Raw genomic sequence first — 23,825 nt, forward strand, 5'->3', positions numbered from 1 at the left:
TTTTTTTTCAAGATATATTTTCAATAATTACGTAGGTAATAAGTGAAAAAGACAGAGAATTATAACGCGTATATCTGTCGATAGCTTTATAAAATTGTCAAAATTATTAAGAGAATACATGATAAAAAATCGTGAGAAGTAGCACGAACTAAATCCCAGTTTAAATTTTACGCTCTGCTAAAACTAATTGTTTTATCAATTTTCCTTAAGTTAGTTTGGTCAATTCTCTTAAAGGCCGATTATTCTACCTTTGAATAAACTACTTATAATCAGTGGTGTTTTTAAGGCTGCTAAATTCGGTGCAAAGATAAAGTTGAGAGGGGGCTCGGGCATTATTATCAATTCAAAGCAATTCCTACATACAGCATAGATCTGTAATATTACAGCAAAAAATTCATAAATGTTTACCACGTACCGGAGCTTACAGGAGCCCGCAGATCCTGAAGTTTACGAGGGCTCGCGGATTCTGCGGCCCGTCGGTGCGTCGCATCGATATTAAAAACGCCTCTGCTTATAATTTATTTAATAAAAGAAATAAGGGAAGAAAGAGAACGAAAGCGAAAGAACAAGTAAGCTGAGATTTATCGAATGGTGGAACAACCTAGTCTAAAATTGGTTGTTTCATCAATTTTAAAAAAGCGCGAAATTAGATTTAATTTGCGCTAATTCTTAACGCATAACTTTTTAGCGATAAATATTCTCCTAAAAACAGATGATTTTTGAAAGATTTTCAGAAGACATGTATTTTCTAACCGTTGCTTAATTTCTGATCATTTTGGAAACATAGATAAATTCACAAATAAAACAGACGTCGTGTGCAATCCGAATTGAAATAACATTATTATATATTTGCATAGAGAGAGAATAAGAATTTATTTAAACGATATGTTGAAACTCATTGTCAAAAGCTGGAGACTTAAACGTTGTAGTGTATGTGTAAGTAAATATTTTATGTAATCGTAGCTAAAATTGTGAAATCATTGTCTTTGATGAATCGTAATCGTTTATGCGAACACAATCATGCTGTTAATCATAAAGCACGTTTATATGAAGAGACGTAACAAAAAACGAAAATTATGATGATTAATCTTTCAAGCGTATTTCAGTCGATACATCGTAATAATTTCAACGTGATACATTTTTTATTTATAATCTCATTATACGTTATCGTTTTCTTACATGTATTTTTTTACAATTTGTAACTTTACAACATATGCGATGTTATATGTTGAAAAAAGCCGTAGAAGATTATTAAAAGAAATCTTGATTGAAACAATATCTTTTACGCTTAATGAAACGAATGAACTGAATACGTATTATGTATGCATGCTTACAAAATCATCTATTTTGATAGACGCGAAAATCAAGTTATTATGTAAAATCAATTAATTACAACAGTTCACAACATATTTACATTATTCTTCGAGTGTCCCTTGTCTTTTCTTTTTTTCAATCCGTTACTTGGTATGTGAAATAAAGACTCCATGGTATTTAAATATTCTTTTATTGGAACAGAACTATAATTGACCTACGGACTATATAAATCTCATTGCTTATACCTCGAGCAAAAAGTCTGGACTTTTTTTTTTTAAGAATAAATTTTAAAAATAAATTTAACAATTTATACATGTATCATTCTATATATATATATATATACATACACAAGGTAGGCTATCGAAATAGACTGAATAACTCGTACAAAAATGATTTTTCGAAAAAACGCAAAAACAGGAGAATTTTTATTGGGAGGACATCTAACGTATCCTTCAACTTTTATTTTTTCCTAAGCGGGGTGCCAATTCTTTAAAAAATTCAAATGGAAAGGGAGAATTAATGATACAGCATTAGAAACGTCTTTCAATTCTTATATTCTTACATTTTATTTTTTAAATTCGATCAATTCGAGAGAGATTTTAGGAGATAGAGGATGTTAAATCTAAAATAAACAAGTCTTCATATCTTCAAACTTTTTTTGTTTATCATGAATCAGTCCATTAATCAATTATAAGGGGTGTTTAAAGATATACCATCATGTATAAGATGAATATTGACAATTAATATGTACCATCTTGAAATTTGAATTTTGCAGCATTGAGGTAAGTTAATCGCTGTTTGCACAGTAATCTCATTTATTTATAATACTTATTGTAAAAGCTCAATCAATATAGTTTTGCACCATCCAGCCATTCAAATCCCAGCAAACGAGAATGGATTGAAATGAATTGAAATGGATTCAGATTTTCAGAAATATTGATTCACGAATGTTAAATGAAGACTTATCAATCCCGAATGCATTTTTATTCATTTATAAGAATTGCATGGAGTATATCTCTATGTCTTTCAATCTAAAAATAATATTAGCTTTTTCTGTGCATTGTTGAATACTGTTCAATTCAAAATTTTGAATAGGAAATGCAGTTTTTCATCCAATTGAATCTAACTGAATCCAATTAAATCCAAAAAAAAAGTATTCGATATTTAAAATATGTGCATTCGGATAGAACAAAATTTCAATCCATTTTAATTCATTCTCGTTTGCTGAGATGATATGGAATTGCTTTGGAGAGTTTGAGAGAATTGGTATTCTCATGTGAATTTATGTCTAATTTACGCATACTAAGTAAAGTACTGATTTATTCATCAAGGCTAAGATTAGCTGAAATGTTAAAGATATATACAGGGTGTCCGATAAGTTTTGACAAAGCGCTCGTATTTAGATAGAGCGGACGAAATTAAGTTGAAAAGTCGTCTACCATTTTGCAATTTTCGTATTAGTGAACGAGATATTAATTTCTAAAAATTGACGAACAAGTGAAGTAAAATCAACGCATAAACAACTTTAAGATTGCAGAGTTTTTCTTGAAATATCTTAAAGATATTTTTCAGCGAATCTTAAAAATATCTTAAAATTATTTTATGTGTCAAATTTAAATATTCTGCTTATTATAGGTAACTAAAAAAAAAATTGCGAAAATTGCAAAGTGATAGAAGATTTTTCGATTCAGTTTGATCCGTTCTATTGTATCTACACACGAGCACTTTGTCAAAACTTACCGGATACCTTGTATATAAAGTTTTATTAACTAATCGCTCATTTGTAACAACGCTAACTCCTAATATAGCCGGTTTTTTACTATTCTCATATTTATTTGTTATTGAGATTTTGCGATAGTGAGAGCAGCTCATGGCGAGATCATGAGAGAAATATATAAGACTTTGTGAGGATAGGAGCTCTCACTTGATCCTACATGTCATTTAAGATTTTCTGGCCCCCCGAGAGTAATTAAGGTAAGTATCTTCGAAGTTAAATGATAAATTTTATGATGCCATTGTATCTCTATAAATTTCAATCCTATATCTCGAATCATTTGGAATTTATTTAGGTAATTAAATGAGAGTATGTTAAGAAGGGATATGAGCCAAAATGACAAATTTAATGTACGTGATAAGATACAAATAAAAATAAAACTAAAAATAAAATGACTACATTAAAATAACAAACGTTTCAAGGTCTCCGATTTCAGGTCATTATCATTGTTAAACATATATATATAAAACGATTGAATACAAATTATTTAGGTAACTCGGACTTTTTCTTTATCATGGCATTCCTTTTGGCGGGCACTTGTAGGACAGAGTGTACCATTTTAATTGTCCCAGGCAATTATACTGACAGAAATATTTCCGGTAAGATTGTCTAATTCTTGATTTCGCGACAGCGCACGTGAGCGCCGAAAAATTTCTGACGTAGCTAATCGTCGCGATGCATTTTCACGACTATCACGTTTTAATGTTATCAACTGGCACCTGACGTAATTGTCGAGGATTCGGTGATATCGCGAAATATTACACACGCGCGAAATATTACCTGTGTTAATTGGTCGACGAACGAGAACCTTTTTGGCAAAAGGTGCATACAATAACGTCAGCGACTATCATAATCGTCCTCCGGCCGCCACCTCCTCTACCTACCCGGTAATGGTATCGCCGTCGTGGCTTTCGGTGATTCGTGTCATTAATAAAAACAATTACGGCCTCGAAATACGTGAGCGACAAAACCGGATAAATTGCGAGACGAAGCCGGCGGGGGGTTGCAATTTATGGAAAACAGACACGGGACTCGTGCATGGAAGTAGATTTGCTAAAATTGGTCTCAGTTCGCGCTATGACTTGAAACCGATAATCACCACTTCGGAAGGATGAAGAGGGTGGGAAAACCGGGATAAATAAAGGTGCGTGGGAGAATCGTGTAACAATTTAGTTTAAAGGGCCTTCCTCGTCGCATCGTACTTTTCACTTTCAATCTCTTAAATGCACACGATATTTGTCGCCTCTTATAAATTTACATTTCTTAAAAGAAAAACTTGATGAATTGTTTAGTCTCGATAATATGAAAATTCGTTTAACTGCTCGATATAATATGGAATAATATTGTAAAAATTAGTGCATGGTGTGTTTACTTTAAATCTTAAACCCCAGTAACGAGAAGTTGGATAAAGTAAAAGATATTGTAGTAATACCGAGGTGCATACACTGCATACATCGCTTTAATAAAAGTGACTGTCTACCGAGGAAATGATTGCGCACTGGTGTTTTGTCTCGCTGCTATGTTATGGATTCGTCGTTCAAATAAATGGTCTATTTCGCACACGCGGAATATTCTCTCCGAAAACCGATCCCAATCTATTGGTCGTAAGTAAAATAATCTAGAATTGTTCTTATAATGAAGTATATAAGTAACATGAGGATTTATTTGTCAAGTTTGAAATCATAAACGTATTGCAAATTAAAATGGAAATTTTAATAACATTAGAGTTTACACAAATTCTTAAAAAAACTTTCATCACTACTCTATTTATAATCATAAACTAATAAATTTAAATATTAAAGTTCCAAACTTTTAATTGTCATTTTAATTTTAAGTATAATCAATAGTTAATTATCAATTAATTATTGAATTAAATATTATAACAATATAATATATTATAGGACCGTACATGTGTGATAACACAAACTGTAGAAATCAAAACCTTAAACGGTTTAGCTGGATCTTAAATGCTTGTACGATTCTTGTGTAATAATTAATTCTTATTGCGAAAAATATTACCTTGATCGAGAGTCAAATCCAGGAATATTTTTCGCAATAAGAATTATTATATTGCGAAAAATATACCTTGAATCTGGATTCGACTCTCGGTCAAGGTAATATTTTTCGCAATAAGAATTAATTATTTACAGGTTTTAATATGTTACTCAACATTATTAAGATCATTTCGAAGATGCGAGTAAGCATCAAAAATTTATTAAATTGCAATTTAACTCATGATATTACTGCGGTAATTTAGTAGAATTAACATTTTTTAAACCAAAAAATCATTTCGGCGCGCGTTTCTGGGGACTATATACGTAGTATATAAATTCACACAAGAATCTTATAAGTAAATATTATAATTTAATTTAAACGTAAGTTAATTATATATATACTCAAAGTACAATTATACTTAATTAATTATGGCCATTTTTACCAATGTAGATTAACTTTAATCTCGGTTCAATTCGGTTCTTCATCTTATTCTAACTTTAAAAATTCGAAAAAGATGAAAAGTAAAAGTTAAAATGAAATTAAAAGTCAATCTACGCTGAAGGTAGAAATAAACATATTATACACAAAAATTGTTATAATATATAATATAACAGTAAACGAATAATTATCTTTTATTATTTATACAAATTTTTATATAAGAATACCATTTTAACAACCGACACCAGATAGTGATGTATTTAATTTATTCAATATTTGTAAATAATAATCAACCATAATATTGTATTATACATACGTTTCGATCCCCGATTTGGATCCTCTTTAGCATACATAATTAGATATAATTTAAATTTAACGCATAATCATATCAATCCTCAGTAATACTACTTTTAACGAAATGTTAACACAATCTTTGTATCTCAGTAATTAGAATTACTGAGCATCGGTATGCCTATACGTTAAATTTAAATTACGTTTAATTACACAAAGAGAATTCGAATCGGAGATCGAAACGTATGTAGTATTATGATTGATTATTATATATATTGAATAAATTAGACGCGCGCGCGTACGTGCACGCGCGCACACACACACACACACACACACACACACATCACTATCTGGTGTGGTCTCTTAATGGCATTCTTATCTATTGATTTCATCAAAGCCTTTAATTCCTTATTATTGTTTAATATATTATATAATAAATATTAGAGATAATTAACTTTCAATTATCAATCATATCTCAACAAATTATTTGTTGTTACTTTAGGAAGATAAAGTAGAACAAAACGGCTACCCTTTTGAACTTCACCATGTAACAACTGATGACGGATATATATTGGCTGTTCATCGGATACCTAATCGCTCGAATACAACTATTGAGAATAATCGAGTAGTATTGATCATGCATGGATTGTTGGGATGTTCGATGGATTGGCTGATAACGGGTCCGAATCGATCACTCGGTATCAAATCAGTTTTCCTCCTTAGTGTTTTCCCTCCTCTTTAATTTATAGATTTTAATACATTGATTAAAGAATTACCCTTTATAATATCATCTATTAGCTTATCTCCTGGCTGACGATGGCTATGATGTGTGGCTCGGCAACTCTCGTGGAACCACCAATTCAAAGAACCACACGTACCTTCCCATAAGCAGCGCTAAATTCTGGGATTTCAGGTATCGCGAAACTTCGAAATGCCGTCCTATTCATGCGGTCCCGTCTCTCACACTTTTCACGAACTAGAAAAATGAAAGAAATCCTAACTCAAACGTTAAAATCTGATATTCTCCTGGTGGAAAAATTTCGCTGAATCACATTTTGGACACACTTTTCAGCAAAATTTCAGCATTTCAGAAAAATCCTAGTTTAATTTCAGCGATGTTTAGCTGAAAAATTCATTTTCAGCGAAATTTGACTTTTCAACTAAAATTGATCATTTTATTCAATGTCCTGGGAATGAATAAAATAGGTCAATTTTGATCAAAGTAATGGAATCTTTCTTATTTTTTATTTTCTTTGTAACAGAATTTATGGTATCTATGTCATTTTATAATGGTGTCTATTGTACATTCTAATTATTAATCAATTGTAATTCTCCTGTGCGTTTTCTATTTAGCTGGCACGAGATGGGTATATACGATTTGCCGGCTATGATAGACTATATATTATATCAAACTGGCCAAAAGCAGCTGTTCTACGTAGGCTTTTCTCAAGGAACAACGCAGTTTTGGGTCCTTGCGTCCCTCAAGCCAGAATACAATAAGAAAATCAAACTTATGTCAGCTCTAGCTCCTGTGGCTTACACTGGACACATTGGCGGTTTGCTGAGACCTTTGAGTTATTTTGCGGATTATTTTAAAGTAAGTATTAGACAGCTACTCTGGTAGTAATCCAAAATATTTTCTGAAATTTCAAAAAAAAAATATAAATAACTTACGGAAGTCATTCTTCCAACTTCAATTTATAAATTACAGAATATAATTAGATATATCTGCTACTTTATCACAAACAAAGCTTATTATACTTATGTAAAATAAAATCTTTACTTATATTTATGTACACACATACACATACACACACGCGCGCGTGTAGATTTTTTTCGTTAAGAAACATTTGCGACATTTGCAATTACTTTTGAGATATGCAAATTATTCGAATACGAATCAAATCAAGTAAGATTTTAGGATTTTAGCTCATTCAATATACATACATATATACATGCACTAGATGTTTATTAATGAAATTATAAATGTTCTAGTGAATTTGATCACTTTTGTAATTTTCAAGACACGCAATCAATTCTCAGAATCGATTCGATTCGTATTCGGAAAAAAAATTGGATTTGATTCGGAGCCAAAAAACCTTGATTTGCACGTCTCTAGACTATACTCGTATATCTAAGGGATAATTCTATTTAAAAAGAAAGCAGATTTTTCTCGCAAATCTACTCTGTGTTGATTATTATACTCGCTCAATTCGACAGGGATTTTACAAGTTCACTGGATATTTTGAAATGTTAGCGAATACGGAATTAGAGAAATTCGTAACACACGTCTTATGCCAGAAAGACATTGTCACTCAACCCTTGTGCCAGCTGATCGTATCCATGATTGGAGGTTTTAGCATCGGAGAGACGGATTATGTAAGCTATCGCCGTAAAAACCATACAAATCGGTTTCGATTGAGCTAAACGTGACTCCGATTCGCTTATATGAGATGACATTATTTTCAGGAGCACTTGGAGGATTATCTGCAATTTGCACCAGCGGGATGCTCGTTCAAGCAATTGGTTCACTACGCGTTGGGCATTCAGAATCCAGGTATCGGGTTTTCAGAGTCCGATTTTTTTAACTATGGATTTGTGGGATCACGAATTTTTTTTCTTTTAAATACAGAGAATAAACAAAATAATATAAACACTTAGAAAATTGCTTGTTTTATTAATAAGAGGTCGCCAATATTGGCCTTTAATATAGATTCTATCCTTGTTGAATAGTTATACAATGCACGAATAGTCACCAATGGAATGTTGTACACGGAAGGAACAATTTTTGTTAAAGTATTTGAAAGTTTAGCTAAATCAGATCTGAAAATAATTTGGTTGGACTGTCCAAATAATTATGTAGGACACTCAAGCTGGTCGCTTATAATAGAATGTCAAAACGTATTACGTGTCATACTTGAATTTCCTACATAATTACTTCGACAGTCCAACAAGATTATTATTTTCAGATCTACCCAAGTTTTTAGATTCTTCAACAAAAAATCATTCTTATCATATATTATTCTCTTCTAGAATTTTTCAAATGCTTAGGTACGTAAAGTCGAAGAAACAAATTTACCTTTCACTTTATTTTCCAAAATTATTTTTTGTTCTTCAAAATTTTAGTTTTTCCTGGCCAGCGCAATGGCCTGATCTAAATATCATTGAATCATTATGAGCAGAATAAGAAAGACAAAAAGGTTGAAGTGTAGAATAAGAACTAGAAGAGTAAAATAAAAAGCAGTTTTCCTCCAATATCTCTTAAGCAGTGTTCTGCTGAATTGGAGAATTGTATTAGAAGAATGGTGTATTACATTGCACTGATGTGTTCGAGCATTGTACAATTCTATTCCAGTATAAGGATAGAATCTATCGATCTGTTTTTCGCAGTTGAACATTTTTGGAACTTAAAGTGAAATAGGTATATTTGATATTTGTCGAAAGCAAGAGTTCTAATGCAGTCTAGTGCAAGAACAGAAAACAGACCATATATGTCGAAGACAAATGATAGGCCAGTGATATTATAATCTGTTACAATAAAACAAGTGATGTGTATTTCTTAGGTGTTCAGATTTTATTTTATCTATCTCCTGTACGTGCTAACCAGTGCTAACACCAATTACACCTTCATAACCCAGTCGCTTCTCTTGCAGGACATTTTCGGCCTTACGATTATGGCACATTACCAAATCTCAAGTTTTACAGGCGATTCGTTCCGCCGGAGTATCCCATGGAAAAAATCACGGCCCCCGTGATTTTGTATAACGGCTTGAATGATATTTTGGCTGCTCCAAATGTAATTAAATGCATCACTAATTTGCCGTTGTGTATACAACAATTGAACGAAAGGAAGATATTCTGTTGTCTTTTCAATCTTGCATAAAATACCAAATAACATTTTATCATTTATAATATTTTAGGATGTTGAGATATTAAACGGAAAATTGCCGAATATTTTGGAAAAATACACGGTGACGCTAAAGAGATTGAATCACTTCGATTTCGTATACGGTTTGCACGTACGACAACTCGTTTACGATTATCTTATTGAAAAAATGAATTCCATACCGTAAAGGTAAAACGCAAATTCTTAAAAATTAGTTACAAACGAGTCTTGCAAACGATTTGGATTAATTATATGATTTATGCATTTTAGATACCTAATTAATTTGATTAAATACCTGGTATCCTTTGCAATTTTAACGTAACTAGGAGTTGCTTCAGGGAAGACACGAAAACTACTTCAACTAATTTTGCATTAATTTTATTTCACGTTCGTCTTTCTCGTAATCGTATAAATTTTGATTACGTGTGCCTTTTTTTAGAAAAGAAAGATATACTTTTGTACATTAGAGCAAGTAATATTAGACGAGTCTATAACATAAAGCTATCAGTACCTACTATTTATTACGTAGCATTGACTTTTTTACTATCTGAGATAAGAGATTGAGAACGCGTATTCAAAATTGCAACTGTACCACAATGCTGTGTATGTTGACGAACTGAATCATAGTAAAATGTTGAAGTCCAGTAGAAGCCAGTAGAAGATGCTGAAACAAAATAAGATTTCTAGGACTCGTGTCGAAATCCCGGCGCATAATTCTACAGAGATTATTGATTCGTTATACTTCAGCCTAGTAATGTATAATACTCTTTACAAAGTCCACACAAAGCATTTCTTTTTCTTATCAAAATTCAAATATATTTTTACTCGTATACAAATCATACGTTATTGAAGTGTTTATCGAATTCATTTGTTACATTTATTTATTGTTATATTTATTTATATACATGTACATAATTAACATTATAGATGTAACATGATAATTTTGATATATAGTTAATAAAAAGATATTTGCGCGCACGATCTTGTTTGGAATAATTTTATACGAAATAGAGAAAGATATTACTGCAAAATAATTTCTATCAAAATTTGTATTTGCAGTAATATATCGAATAAAATACATTGCAGCAATATTTTCCTTTTTTTTGTGTGTACAAAATTATTCTGAAAATAACGAAGTATACGAATTTATTATTCCCTATTTATCACTTCCTGTAAATAAGAATCCATACGAATCCTGAATACTATCAATAACATTTATTTATTTATACAAAAGTTTCCATGTATAAAGATGCGCGTATTTTTACAAATTGCGAGTCTCATAATTCCGATGTCTAAAAAGATAGTTGAACAATTAAATCATAGTTTCGCTTCAAATTGTTATATTTTTGCGTGAAATAACTGTACTTTATTAATCAAGAAATAATTATTCAGTAATTACATTTTTGTAAGTGAGATAATCTTTTTTAACGTTCTGAACAAGAGAATCATGTTATTCATTTAAATTATGTTACTTTACTCATCTCATTCTCTAAGATTTATAATAATTCTCTGAAAAAACCAATACTTCATTTTTTCACCGACAGTGAAATAATAATTGCCTAATAACTATACACAAATTTTTTGACATTCTTGTTATATATGAATTATGTGAAATTATTAAAGCATAGAAAATGCATGACTAGTTAACAAGACTTATTTGAAGATATATAATATCAATAAATACGTATATGTAATTTTGAAACAAGATAAGAATTCTAGATATTAAAAGTATTCAGATTAAATAGTAAAAAATAAATTTCATATTAATAAAATATCTACTTGAAAGAAAAAGATTTTCCAAGGAAACTCGAATATTTTGAAGATATTCAATGGATAGGAATGCACAATTAATGCTTACTAATTTTGAATGCCTAACCTTGACAAATCTTGAATCACTTTCAGCCTCGGTACCTATGATGGAACATGTCGGGATGAGTTCCGATCGGAATTATTCCGTTTTCCCTAGAAAACACAATAGAAATATAGGGAATAATTGAATAATTCCGATCGGAATCCATTCTGATTTGTTCCGTGATAGGTGCCCTTCTTTTATTTTTCTTATATTATAACTAAATTTAATAACAAACTATCATAACATATCTATAGAAAATCTACAAAGTTATCAAGTAATTTTATTGCATATAATACTTATCATTATATGACTCAAAACAAAGATTGAGCAAAACTTTCACTGCTTTTTTATTGCATAATGACAAATTATATTCTTTATATGTAGCTCGACTTTTCCAACACAAACTTCAATCAATGTAAAACTATATAATGGAAAAACGAAAATGTATAACGTCTATTGCAATCTAATCATCTCACGTGTGCGTGTGCTGGGCTGCGTTCAGAATCATCATCCGAGTGCTCCTAGATGTTGTTTTATCTTTGTTTAATATTCGGTGAACAAAACTGAAACAACATCTGCATCCGCACGACGATTCAGAACTCGGTCCAGTTATAAGAAAATATTTAATATATCCAAGAAAATATTTAATATATCCATTGCTCATAGCAAATAAAAAAAAATTCCTTGTTAAGCATCTCAGATTTCTACATCGCATTAAAACGGCGTCATTTATATATAATGTATATTTTTCAATTATTGCAGATAACATATAAACACTATAATAATCGAGAGCCGAATGAGAGATGTAATATAAAAAAAGCAAGAGAAAAACTCTAAGAAACGATCTTTGATTAGTCTATGTAACAAGCCGCGGAGAGACTCTTGTTAAGAATAATATAATATCACTGCTTTTCTCATATTGTTCTGTTAAAAGGTACAATCAGAATAAATATACAACCTTGGCTAGGAGCGGATCCTGACCTCAATTCCTGTATCGATGTGACGACTTCTTACCATCACGATAGCTCGACTTGGACCGTGACTTTCTACTTCGGTCTCGCGATCTGGATCGACTGCCCCGCCGTTGGCTCCTCCCGGAAACGTAGGACCTTGACCGTCTGTGATCCCGCGAACGGCTGCGCGTTCTCGAGCGCGATCTTCCGCGTTTCGTTCCGCGCGACTTGCTGCGCGACCGAGTACCTCGTCGCCTTTCTCTGGAATGTGAGCGCGATTTCCATCTACGAGAGTGCGACCGCGAAGACCACTTTCTGTCGTTGGACGTGGATCTAGAGCGACGGTAGCTGCGCGAACGTGATCTCACACGCTTCCTGTCGCGCGACCGCGTGCGACGCTTTCTGCTGGATCTGTGATTGCTGGAGGATCGTGAGCGATAGTCCTTCCGTGATTTCGCTGATCTCGAACGCGACCGGCGCTTGTGGCTACCACCACCACTACCAACACCACCACCACTACCACCACCGCCAGAACCGCTCCCGCCGCCGACGCCGCCGCCGCTGCCACCACCGCCGCCGCCGCCGCCGCCGCCACCGCCGCCGCGTTCGGATGAGCGCGATGACCTGATGGACCGTCTACCACTTCGTGACTTGCTCCTGCTCTTAGACTTCCGCCGTCGATTGTAACGCTGTTGATGCTGTTGCTGCTGCGACTGTTGTTTGCGCGCTTTCTCGTGATGCTTCTTGGGCGCGGATTCGCGGCTCGACTCAGACAAGCTGCTCGTGGACTCGGTGCTGCTTGACTCAGAATCGGCGGATCCCGATACGGTGCTGCTCGGCTTCGCTACCTGCTGGCCGTCGGCCGCCGGCGCGTTCTGCGGCACCGCCGCTGTTGGGCTTTGACCGCCGCTCGACAAAGTCTCGGACGCTTCTCTCTGATTATCTACCGTTTCTTTTTCATCAACTAAAGTATGACGTCAGGAAGTTACACTTAATTTCCCAGCAGCCACATGCGGATGGGTTGTCTGTCGAAACATACCTGACTCTCGGCAGCTAGTATTACCGGTATGATTTTCCTGTTGCTTATTACTGTACTGCTCTTCGCTACGCTGCTCCTCCTCCTCCTCTTCCTCGGCGAGCCGTGCCTCGATCTCCTCCTCTGTCTTGCGAAATGCCTGCTGTCGCCGTCTCAGTGTTTCCTGCGAAATTGACTCGTGAAATAAAACGGTGTCACCTTTGCAAGTTGAGTTAATCGCGACGAATAATTAATCTAACAGTACTGCGAAACTAAAATCTATTTGAATTTTTTAACTTTTATAGATACGTATAGTGATTTAATATAGGATTTATCCATACCGCATCATCCTTTAATAAGATTTTTTATTTTAAAAGCAAGTGCTTTTGAAACAAAAAATTAAAAAAATCTTTTTTTAAAGAAATATATATATATCTTTTGTCTTTAAGAGAAAACGGGATACAGTCAAATCCAAGGTAACATTTGCGAACATATAATATTTCAGAAAAAGAAATAAATAAACACAATTTAGATCTTATTGAGCAAAATCTTCCCCTTTAAGATTGGAAATCATATTTTTGAAGAACCATAGAGCACGAATAACATGCATATCGTTATTCATGGATTGAGTCACTTTACATATCCATAAAAATTGATCCAAATACAAAATTTCGCAGTGTTTCCTCATGTAAGAAAATTCCTACCTTCAACTCTTCATCGCTATCATCATTCTGAATCTGCGCGTGTTCACTCTGTTCCTCCTCGGACTCGCTGTTACTGTCGTTATAGATGCTCAGACCTACGGCAGACAAGAGCCAGGAATTACATCCGTTTAGTGCGCACGCGACACTCTCTCAAATGTCGGAGCGACAGAAAAACAAATAAAAAAAAAAGATAAAAGATATATGCTCGGCTCTGGCTAATTTTCACAGCCGTTACTCTCATCAAGAAACGTCCTGAGAAAGAGCACGAGAGAGAGAGAGAGAGAGAGAGAGAGAGAGAGAGAGAGAGAGAGAGAGAGGGGGAACACCTCTCTTTCGGTTGCAGCGATAAATAATTTCTACGAGAGAACGGCCGAGTTTAACATCAAGTTAAACTTGAACTTGTGCGTAATTACGCAGTGTCCCTTTTCTTTTTCTCCTTTCTCACGAGTCACTGCGTCACTGTTTCACGGCCGTTCCCTACAGATATCGCCGTGCGTTATAATAGAGCGTCAAAGCGTACTCACCGAGTGATTCGTGAGTGATCTGAGCAAGAGGGGCCATGTTGAGGGATGCGACGGGGGTCTCTCCTGCAGGGACTTACAATACACACGCATTTAGTAATCAATCGCTAAAAGTGTGCAGTACCGCATACGGATAACGCCCCCGATAATACCGAATGGCTCTGATCAGCCCATTCGCGCAAGGGGGGCGAATCATCCCTTCGCTTCCTTTTATGTACCTTAAGAAATCTTTAATAGCACATTATTTCACACTTATAAATCAAACTATAATATTCTAATGCCCTAAAGGAAAATTACATCTACATCGCGCGATTTGCTACGCAGCTTGTAACTTTTATTGCCGGAACTTCGAAGGATAAAGTTCGCAATGCATGAAACGAAGTTTGTTAGAGATACTTATAAAAATTCGGACAAATGCCTTTAAAATGTTTATAAATCAAATGATAAAACATGCCCATGCATAGATGGGTATGACAGATATAACACGTATTTTTCATTAATTATACACACATTAAATATTATTAAATTATAATATCTAGACGTTTTCTTATTAAAACAATTTCAGATTGTTAAAATATTATTTACACTATGATATAAAAGTATAATATTTTAGAGTGCCTTTATCATAAAGATATATCGCGAAAAAGATCATTACCGGACATAAAGATGCCGGTAATGTAAAAATGTCTTAAAAATCTGCGACACGTAATCATGGGACGATTACGTGATTAAAAGCGAGAGAGAGAGAGAGAGAGAGAGAGAGAGAGAGAGAGAGAGAGAGAAAGAGAGAGAGAAATGTGTCTTACGCTACACGCAAATCTCTGAAAACGCAAAACATAGGATGTCCTGAAATTGCCGAATAATTAAGTCTACATGTTAAGGTATCTCTGTTTAATGCTCTCAAACTTTGTATTACACAATCGCACAGCTTCGTCGCAGCGTGGTGTCGCGAGTAGACTCATTGACTCGGATTCTGTGCCCCGATGGGCGAAAGCACGGAAATTCAATTGGTTAGTTCTATCGTGTGTATCTGGGGGGGTACCTTTGGCACGTGCGCGGCTCCAAACCTCCCTGCATACCGCACCAATTTCTTCGTTCGTCACTTCCAGAAGTATTTCCGTCAATGATCTCCTCACTTTCAACATCTGCATAATAGAAGACATGATGCAACTCACTCGAATATCATCAAATTCATTATAATTAATTAAACATATTGGATATTAATTTAAATTATTTTGGATTAACTTAATATCAGTTGTTGATATCGTATCTTTTATTTTTATGTAATAATTTTTGAAGTTGAAGTTATTATTACTTTTTTGCGAAGTTGGAATAAAAAACTTTCATTCAGAATACAAAAACATATATGACATATCACTTAATAAAAATAGTATACTGACGCCAAGTTAAATCCCAAACCATGCATGCTAAATTAAATAAAGAATATAATCCATGTGATCCTATCTTTAATCTTTGATACAATGAAACCTAAGGACATATCTTTGTATTCCTATTGAAGGATCTTCCTATCCAAATGACTGATTCTTTTTATATAAAATTTGTATATGATAATTAATTTAAAGACATTTTCTCTTCCTAATTGTAAATAGTAGTTGTTTAATTCTTCTTCAAAATATTCAAAACGTTAGTACAAAATTGCGTTACCTTGTCTATAGTTTATTTTCATCTTTATACTTACCACATCCTGTAAAATTTCCTCTCGAGACCGTTTCTGCACAATCGGAACCATACTAATCGCAGCAGTCGGACTCTCATCGGGTCCCGTATGAGACTCGGGCGAATCGGCGTCCTTGAATCGTGATTTTCGCGGCCGAACAATGATATCCGGGGTGCGATCGTAGCTCTTTTCCACAGATTGTTGTCCGCGTGCGTTACTCGTATCGAAATCCTGCTCGGTTTCCTTTTCCGAATCCGAATCCTATAGAGGCAAGTGTGACAATATAATAATTTCATGTTTTAAAATCCGCGAATTGTCATGGACAATATCGGCACAATATAAAAACTCAGCGGATTTATAATCTTTAAAGTTTGAACAAATATGACTATGCGGAATTTTCATCATGTCGTTTTTTGCCACTTGACTTATCAATTATATATCAATGTAATGAAGAAAATGAATCGTCATTCTTCCAGTTTGACTATAAAGTAGGAATTAATATTTAAACTCAACATACTGAAATAAAGCTGAAACGTCTGTAATTATTATTATTCGCGTTACATTGATTAAAAATTTGTAAATTGAAAAATTTTATAATCGTCTTCACACTAATTACTGCGCAAAAACTTTCATTAGCCCGATTTGTTTTTATCTTATTTGACATTCTCGAGAGTTACTCTTTGTTTTGTGATATAAAAACAAATATGATTAAATTTTTTCCTGAAATGAGAAGATAATTTTCGCTATATTTTACAAATCTATTCTATAAATTTTTTCTTGTTTTTTTTTGTTTTCTTGTTCCTGATGTCATAATCTGAGGTAATAATTGAGTGAACGAGAGTTTTATTGCTTACAAATTTACTCTTGCTCGGATTGAGCACTGCACGCGCCTCATCCTCTGCTTGCTTGCGAGCTTCTAATTCCTGCTTTCTCAGTATCTCTAGTCTTTCTTTCTCCATGGCTTTCTGTTTCTCCTTCTCCATCTTCTCCAGACCTTCGCGGATCCATGCCGGCAACTGTCTTCGTTTTGCGGCATCTACACAAAATAAATTAACAAATGTATAACTGATGATGTGTTGAAATTTCATAATTGCTGCAACAAATCAGCTGAATCAGTTTCAACGATTACAAGCTGTTATTATTATCCGTTATAATTTTTACCTATAGTTGTAGTAGTATCTTCCTCTGGAGTCTTTTCTCTGTCATCTCGAACTCGAATAGAATCCATCGCTCTCATGTGAGGTCCTCTACTTGCATGCCTCATGCCCTTCATAAAAGGAAGCGGTTGTGGTGATATTGCATTAGGTGGCTCACCAGACCAATAGTTAGAAACCTGATAAACACATTTATTAAGGTACTTAATGCAACATGTGGCGTCCATATAAAAGCAGTTGATTCACAATCGATGAATTTCGAGTGAATTTCGATCTCGATCCTTATCTCAAGTATGTCTTGACTTTACAAGAAATTGATTAAAGAATTATGTAATTAGTTTGTGAATAGTACCCGCCTCTCTCTCTTCCAGATTACAATTTTTAATAATTTTTTTTAGATTGCTCAATTTAACTTTACAATGTCAATACTTTTATTATTATTTTAATGATTTATCTTGCTGATAAGGACTAAGTTAAAATGTCCATTTGTCTTTCTAAATTTGTCTTTCTAAATATTAGAGAATAAATTATTTATTGCTAATACTTATAGTTTTACCATTTTTAATTTTTCATTGTTCTTGGTCATTGTTTTTCTTATATTGCTTTGCAACTGACAAGCCTTACATTTACTTTATTTATTTACTCAATTTCAACTAGATATAAAATAAAAAAATACTTAGCTTGAGAATAGACTACTCGAAAATCTTCTGGGATCCTCTTTCAACCTAAACTATTCTGTGCTATTCTAGAAAAGAGATTTCACTTTCCTTCATTTTTTTTACCTGATTGTATGGTTGTCCAGGTGGCACCGAATTATACGAGTACAGCGACGGCGCAGGGGGAGGTGTGTTGAAATCAGTAGTGGTCGATATCGTTGGTGCAGGTGGAATAACCGGTACGGCTGGAAGTCCAATTGGTTTGCCATCGGGATCTACAGTAACACCCGGAGGAGGAACGCCACTCCATTCCCAATTCCCAGTTCCAGATGTTGAGGCGTTCCAGTGACCCCATTGGTTCCATTGAGTCCAGGCTTCTATTCCCGTCAATATTATATCGCAATAAAGAAATCTCTCTTGTTACCAATTTCGATAGTAACCATTCGTTATTAATGTTAACATGGATGATTCAACTTCTGTCCAAGATTTTCAATTTCTCCGAGAATGAAATATCTCTCGTAACAGTAGAAGAGTTCTCTCTGCTATAAAATGAGAGCAATCCAAGAGACACAAAATTATAAAATAATGACAAACATGGATAGAGCTAGTAGTTCAAGCAGCATTGTATCCTCAAGTTTTTGACTAAAGAAGAAATTAAGCTTTCAGAAATTTTGCGGCATTTACAAACCCAGTTTTGGCGATAACAATATTCTTTTCAAATTTCAAGTACATGAGTAGTGTATGAAAAGTCAGAAATGGTAAAATGATTTTCATCAAATGATTTTCACCAAGTAATAGCTCAAACATATCAAAGCCAAAGACCTATTTTGCAATTATAGCATTGTTGCGAAAATTATGGAATGTGTGTGTGTGTGTGTGTGTGTATTCGCGTGCGCATATAGAAGGGTAACTTGTAAGAAGAGACCTAAATCGAAATTAATATTGACCTGTCACAACTATCTGAAATCTAAATCGATCTGTCAGAATTGATTCTCCTTGAAATATATTGTTCAACACAAAAACCTAAGACATTTTTTTATATCGTCTCAATTTGTGATTTAAAAGCTGAAACAATTTCTCAAACGCTTATATTTAATTTCAATGTTAACAAAATAATTAACTAAATAGAAATATGTTTTAGACAAAACTTGTATAATTTTTTAATATACTTTATAACTGTGTGTCTAGATTTTTCAAAAAAAATACAGTACTCAAAAAAATACTGTATCTCAGAGAGTTTGATATTTAACAATATATTTCAAGAAAAATTGAATCAAGGCATCTATTATGGAAATGTTTGGAATGGATTCCGATCAGAATTATTCCATTTTTTTCTAGAAAATACAATAGAAATTTAGGGACTAATTGAACAATTTCGATCAGAGAATCCATTCTAATTTGTTCCATGATAGGTGTCCAGTTGTCCCTAGTAGTGACAATACATAGTTTCATTGTCATTATTAAAATTCTGAACGGAAGTTAAACCATCCAAATCAGATATTCTTTTTTCACCAGATCCACTGATGGTCGGTGCAGGTGGTGCTGGAGGCACGTCATCGTCCTTAGTATCCATGTCCATTGGTGCCTCTCCACTACCATCATTCGCAGAACATATAGGATTTATGCTGGGTGGTGGTGGAGCTGGTGGCACGACAGTTTCCTTCATCTTTATCCACTGCTGCGCCAGAGCAGCCCAATCCACTATTTCAGATAATAACAATAAATTCATATATTTACTTATTCTCACTTATTACCAATACTTTAAAAAGTTTTATAAAGAGAGGAAAGGACAAGTTAGAATTGTTTTCCAATCAAAATGCGGTGTATAAGATCTCATGTGATGATTGCGAGGCCAGCTATGTTGACCAAACAAAAAGAAAATTGAGTACGAGAATACGTGAACGTATTTCAGATATCAACAAGAAAATTCTCCATCTGTCATATCCGACCACCGTATCAATTTCAACCACAATTTCAGATGGAATGAACTGAAGATTTTAGACAGTAAATCTTCCTATAATAAGAGATCGATATCTGAAATGATTCACGTAAACACAGGACTTAAATAAACAAAATAATACAGAATCTTTGCCTAAATCCTATCTACAGATTATCCAATCCCTCTCCTCATAATTCCTCCTTTTCTTTATGTAAATCCTTTATGTACTCCCTCCATACCTTCATCTACACTTATATCCCCTCTTAATTCCCACTTCCCACTGCTTTCCAACATAATCTTTTCCTTCCTTTTCTAAATGTCAATTTTTTATTTCATAATGTCTCATAACACCGAAGAGATAATACGTTGTTTTACTTCTTATCGCATTGTCTCTAATTTTATCCGACTTTCTACGCCAGAAACACTTTTAATTCTTGACTGAAGATATTTTGTTTTTTTACATCTGAGATATTTATTCGTATTAATTTTAGCTATTACTAAATTATAAATTCATATAATATATCGATAAACATTTTACAAATTTCACTTTTATTAATTTTTTGCAATGTATTATCTCAATGTATTATATTGTCTGGTTTGCTATTCATAACAATTTCTTCTTTTTACTGTAACAATAATCTTGCGCTGACATAATTCTTGTATATTATATTTTATCTATAGGACTAAATTCATTTTTATGCGTTATATTCTCTGATTTACATTATGTCAAATGACATTATTCAAGTAATTCAATTAGATAGACTGACTGCAATTAGCTATTGTCATGCGACGACTTTTTCCAAGCTACATTATAACTGTATACAGGATGATAATCGTTTTTATGTTACCAGCGTTCATTAGAGAGAGCAAAGTATAAATTTATATTATGTTTTGTTTTTTTACCATTTGTAATATTATCGATAAAATCGTACTTTTATCTCTAAAATTCTATAGTATGCGTGACGTAAATTATAGCACATTAGCGCGCTAATATCATTGTAAGCGCGTTCTGAATACAGGCCTATATGTTTTTAACATTGATAATGATCCGATCGCGATCGAAACGTTTATTTGTTTATTGCTAGTACATTGTATTAAATCTTAACTAAAGGATATTGTTTCTTTTACTTATGTTCAAACTTCTATATTAACAATGTTTAATTTTATAAAATAATTTTTGGTTCGTAGCTCTTTTTCTTTATTGTTTAATAAATTCATACATAATTAATGTTAATAATAATGATTTTAGTTTGTTACACAACTCTACGATGGTATGTTCAAATGTTTCAAAGATTATTATATATAAAGTTATTAATTAATAAATCCATAATACAAATGTGTAAAATATCCAATGTTGACATCTGTTCGAATGTACTACATTGTGAATTTATTTCTGTCAAACTATTATATGTTGTTCATGTTTATATTCCACTTTTACATAATAGCATAGCATATGAAATGTCGTAACATTTAATTTATATATTTATCTTTCTAAATTCTTTAGAGCCAGTTTTGAAAAGCCATATTCGTATATCACTGCCAAGTTGACTACTGAAAATCTATATTTTCCGTTATGTATACTATACGTATTCTATACCGACAACACTGACAGTAATATATGAAAAAATGCTCAATTTTCAATCTTTAAGAGACAGATTCATTTTAAAAGTTTTAAGCCCAATTGCACCAACGTTACTTTAATTATAAGCGAGGCTTAAAACTCTTTCTATCTCTTTCTCTCTGTCATCTTTAAAGAGAGAAAATGAGAGTTTTAAGCCTTTGCTTAGAGTCAAAGTACCTTAGTGCAATCAGGCCTTAAAGAATTAACAAAAGTGATACAGAACTGATATAAAATTACTAAAGGCTGAAAATTAGATAATTACAAGGAAATATTTCATACATCAAACATCATCCTGCATACACACATTTCTATGCCTTTGTAACATCAGAAGAGCAGAATCAATACATATATATATATAAGGCTTGAATATTTGCCACCCGGAGCGACGGCTCACCTTGATCGTTACTCATGTTTTGATAAGCGGAAGGATTGAGCGCCCACTGAGTCGGATAATCCTTCCCCTCGAACATATCCCCGCTCATCTTCATTTGCGAAGGCGCAAGAGTTCAAGATCTCGACTAGGTATCTCGAGCCAGTTTGTGCCTAACCTACCACGGTCTATCACAGAACATGGTCCTTGGCGCCACTTCACTGGAATCGGAAGTGACTTCGGAAAGTGGAAGCGCTGCGAGAACGGCGTCCTAGCGTATTTTTCCTTTTTGGTCTCGCGCTTTCTCTCTTCCTGGCGATGCTGCTCGATGGAATTTCAACGTCCAAACGTGCGTATTTTCTTTGATTGATCTTGGTGCGTTTCTACTGCGCGGTGATACTTTTCTACAGTTGTACCGTATGCCCGAAAAATTATAACCGTTACTATTCGGAATTTTGGATGCTCCTGTGCTTGATCAGCTTGACACAAACGACGACTGGCGACGATGAGACGCCCCACTCCCCAGGATCTTGATCGACTTTAACAAAGTACGATCCCGCCCGGGATTTTGGCGATAGACAATGTCTACGACGTATCCGTAGCCGTAGACGTAGACACTCCACCAGAAAGATATCGGACATCTCGCCGCATCACGCAGTGCCAATACAGCATTTTAAAATAATGGCTCCCGCACACTGCACACTGACGTGGAGGTGGAAACGCTTGCCTAGACTGCTTAGGGCCAGTTTCACCAACGCCAGTTAGCTTAATCGGCCGTTGACTGACCAATCGCGTTTACTGTTTAGTAGAATCGACCAATTGTGGATGACAGTTAATCACGATCAAGCTTGATCGGCATTGGTGAAACCGGATCTTAGAGTCCTATATTTATAAAGATCTCTTTTCATGCGCAGCACGCTGCGGCAGACGCAAAATGTCACGTAATGCCAATTTTTAATATTTGTTTCCACTGAGTTGTGTTCGGATTTCCGTCTGGATGACACCCCTCCTTGGGTGTCATATCATTTTTGTTTAACGTTTGATAAACAACAAGAATGATATGACATCCGGGGAGCACCGAGGGAATCCAAATGCAGCCCTGCATTTGTTGCGCATAAAAAAAGGAATAACAGCAACAGCATATGTATTAAAGTTTAACCTCAATTATGCGTCTTTTACTTGCTTAGTTCGAAAATTAATATGGAAAACTTAAAAAACTAAAAACTTATGATTATATGGCAACTATTAGTGCAGTTACAATTTGGACAACTATCATTTCAAATTAATTATTTAGATTATTCAGATTTAATAATTATTTAGAATTTATAATATATTCATCACTTCAAATCTTAATAAAAATCAATTCATTGTATGTAAAATAAATAACAATAAATGAAGGGCGAAGTAAGAGTCAGCGCATTTCTTTAAAAAGTCATATAATTAAAGGCATAAATTAAAAGTACAGAAAAGATAAAAAAAGGAAGAAAAGATGTATACTAAGAAATAATAACGGTGAAAAATAAACATATAACATTACAAGTTTCGGCTACCCTTTTTGAGCCCTCTTCAGACGTTAAACATAATGGAAACAGAATTAAAAAATAATTATCGCAAATGTTCACAAATTAAGAATACACGCAGTTCGGTTGAGTCTCGATATAGAA

The 23,825-nt window shown here is 33.9% G+C and overlaps 2 protein-coding genes across 2 annotated transcripts; one reads left to right on the top strand and one right to left on the bottom strand.

Annotated features, from left to right (window-relative positions):
- Positions 1-4,490: 4,490 nt before the first annotated feature.
- On the top strand, positions 4,491-9,695 carry LOC108755560 (lipase 3-like). The gene is made up of 7 exons (XM_018498641.1): positions 4,491-4,692; positions 6,315-6,510; positions 6,611-6,725; positions 7,166-7,409; positions 8,033-8,191; positions 8,282-8,369; positions 9,466-9,695. Exons 1-7 carry the CDS (start codon positions 4,576-4,578, stop codon positions 9,693-9,695), a joined length of 1,149 nt encoding a protein of 382 aa, XP_018354143.1. The 5' UTR covers positions 4,491-4,575.
- A 323-nt stretch (positions 9,696-10,018) lies between these two features.
- On the bottom strand, positions 10,019-22,866 carry LOC108755555 (arginine/serine-rich protein PNISR). The gene is made up of 12 exons (XM_018498636.1): positions 22,186-22,866; positions 19,744-19,932; positions 18,358-18,608; positions 17,583-17,754; positions 17,276-17,457; positions 16,443-16,682; positions 15,786-15,888; positions 14,747-14,818; positions 14,223-14,317; positions 13,543-13,702; positions 12,509-13,467; positions 10,019-10,362 (listed from the first exon to the last, which is right to left on the bottom strand). The coding sequence occupies exons 1-11, from the start codon at positions 22,277-22,279 to the stop codon at positions 12,533-12,535; spliced, it is 2,493 nt and encodes an 830-aa protein (XP_018354138.1). The 5' UTR covers positions 22,280-22,866; the 3' UTR covers positions 10,019-10,362; positions 12,509-12,532.
- Between the last annotated feature and the right edge of the window lie 959 nt (positions 22,867-23,825).

The sequence above is a fragment of the Trachymyrmex septentrionalis genome, unplaced genomic scaffold, assembly GCF_001594115.1.
Source record: "Trachymyrmex septentrionalis isolate Tsep2-gDNA-1 unplaced genomic scaffold, Tsep1.0 scaffold88, whole genome shotgun sequence".
NCBI lineage: Eukaryota > Metazoa > Arthropoda > Insecta > Hymenoptera > Formicidae > Trachymyrmex > Trachymyrmex septentrionalis.